Here is a 2,235-nt window from a genome sequence, read left to right on the forward strand (position 1 = left end):
TGCCCAATTTCAAAAATTATAAAAAAAGACTGGCTAGAAGCCATACTCTGATTGCGATTTTCGACCTATAGCATCCAGGGTGTCTAATGTAAACATTAAACATTACATGAACGAAGAAAAATGAACATATGTTCCTTCATGCAGCAGGGTGCTTTCATACATGATAAAGTGAACAAAGCGGAGGATTAGATTAACAAATTCTCTCACTAAAAACTTTTGGGTGCTTTGTTATTTCAATTGTGGGGTCCTTATTAGCTTGTTAAAAGCAACATAGTATCTTAAGTACAACCACTTAACAATTAAAACAAATAAGACAAAGAAGGGAACTAAAGAAACTAAAATCGATCCTTTTCATCACAAAGTTTTATCATTAATCTAACATTAGAAAGAAGAGATTCAATACGTACCCATCTCTAGCTTCCACAAAAAACACCCAAAAACCAGGAACCCATCATCAAAATCTTTGAATAAAAACAAGAAAAGAAAAGGGGGAAAATCCCCAACCTCATCATTCATTCAACTGCTCAAGCTCAGCCTTCAATTGCTCGATCTTGAGACCCATGGATCGATTCAACGCTCGCCTCTCGTTCTCCGGCAACCGCGCGGATAGCCCTTCGAACATGTCGAACACGACCTTCGCCGCGTCCCTCGCAGTATCGGCCTCGTCGTCGAAATATACCGTATCCTTCGACTCCAGGGCCAGTTCGATCTCCTCCCTCGCTTCCGCGAACTTGAGATTAATTTCGTCCACCTCCTTTTCGTAATCTACGGGCGTAGTTTCGCTCGAAAATCGCCTAAGACCGCCGTGATTCGTCAATATCCCAAGATGGGCATCGCTGAAAACATGGATTTGAGGGATGTAATCGTTAGGAAACGAGATGGATATCTTCGAAAATCGGGTTTCTGGGGACGAAAGTGAGGGAGAAGCATTGTGGTTAGCTAGAAATGTCGAGATTGATCGAAGATGGTATGCGGAAAAACTTCTTCTGAGAGGAATGCGCGAGAGGACAGTCATCTTCGTGGAGAGAGAGAGAGAGAGAGAGAGTTTCTGGGTCCAACAGAATTAAGGGTGAACATCACCACATTGGCAACTTATCCAGGAAATTTGGACAAGACGGGATAGTGACTTGAGCAATATCTCACCTGAGAGGACATGAAACGAGGAATGGATCGGAAAGGATGAACTTTGCCCTCGCCCTGCCCCGATCTATGTTAAAAAATTATTATTATACATTTAAATATATTATAAAATTATATATATATTCTTAACCCTAATATAAAACTCTTTTTCCCAATTTTTTCTCTTTTCTTCATCTCATTCCACTAACGCAAGCTTTCATTTCTTCTCATTTCTCTCTTTTTCTTTAACGACGGAAGGCAGAACATGAGACCTTGTCCCCCTCTTCCACCCGGGTCCACTGCCATTTCTATCCCAGTTTTGTAGGTGCTTTCCCAAATGCCCTAGTATGCCTAAAACTCAGCCTAAAGCTGAGGCCAGGATGGGTCGAAATGGATTTATGCCATTAAAATGGGCCCGAGTCCATGGCTCCATGCCCAACAATCGGATGGGCCTGGGCTAGGGCTGATAAATGAGCCAAACAAACTGAATAAGCTCAGCTCTTTTTTTGTCGAGCCTAGCCGAACTTGAGCTCATGAAAAGCCTAAGCTAAACAAGTCGAGCTTGTTCATTTACAAAAAATATTTTTTTAAAGTTGAAAATAATAGAATTTAGACCCAAAACCGACTAAACCAAGCTCAAACAGACTTATTTATAAATTAGATAATAGTTTCAAACTTGTAAGAAAACAATTTAACTCTAAACTTATTGTTGCAAGCCAAACACTTCATTCATCTTTATTCTATGACATAAAATATTTGTAAAATATATTTGTTATTAATTAACAAGTCTATATGAGCCAAACTGATTGGAAAATTGGTTGTTCATGCTCGAGCTTGTCGAGCCTATTTGACGAGTTAAACGAGCTTTTAACAAGCCAAACCACAAGGGTTCATCTCATTTCCCAGCCCTAGCCTGGGTCTTCTCAAGATTTTTGGATCGAGGACAGGCCCCGAGCTCGTCCAGATTATCTAGAGGGCTCCAACATTAAACCGGACAATATCAAGGCGAGTCCATGAACTTGGTCAAGTCTTTAGCCAAACATAACATAAGATTTAAGCTCTAGACTATTGGGCTTGCCGGGATTGATCCAATTAAGTCCAAGTTGACTTGTAAAA

The 2,235-nt window shown here is 40.4% G+C and overlaps 1 protein-coding gene across 1 annotated transcript; it reads right to left on the reverse strand.

Annotated features, from left to right (window-relative positions):
* Window positions 1–200: 200 nt before the first annotated feature.
* On the reverse strand, window positions 201–1,054 carry LOC149815261 (embryogenesis-like protein). Its single transcript, XM_089988540.1, has one exon. The coding sequence runs from the start codon at window positions 1,013–1,015 to the stop codon at window positions 509–511; it is 507 nt and encodes a 168-aa protein (XP_089844666.1). The 5' UTR covers window positions 1,016–1,054; the 3' UTR covers window positions 201–508.
* Between the last annotated feature and the right edge of the window lie 1,181 nt (window positions 1,055–2,235).

Source organism: Nuphar pumila, chromosome 15 (assembly GCF_984573655.1).
Source record: "Nuphar pumila chromosome 15, dmNupPumi1.hap1.1, whole genome shotgun sequence".
In the NCBI taxonomy this organism is placed as follows: domain Eukaryota; kingdom Viridiplantae; phylum Streptophyta; class Magnoliopsida; order Nymphaeales; family Nymphaeaceae; genus Nuphar; species Nuphar pumila.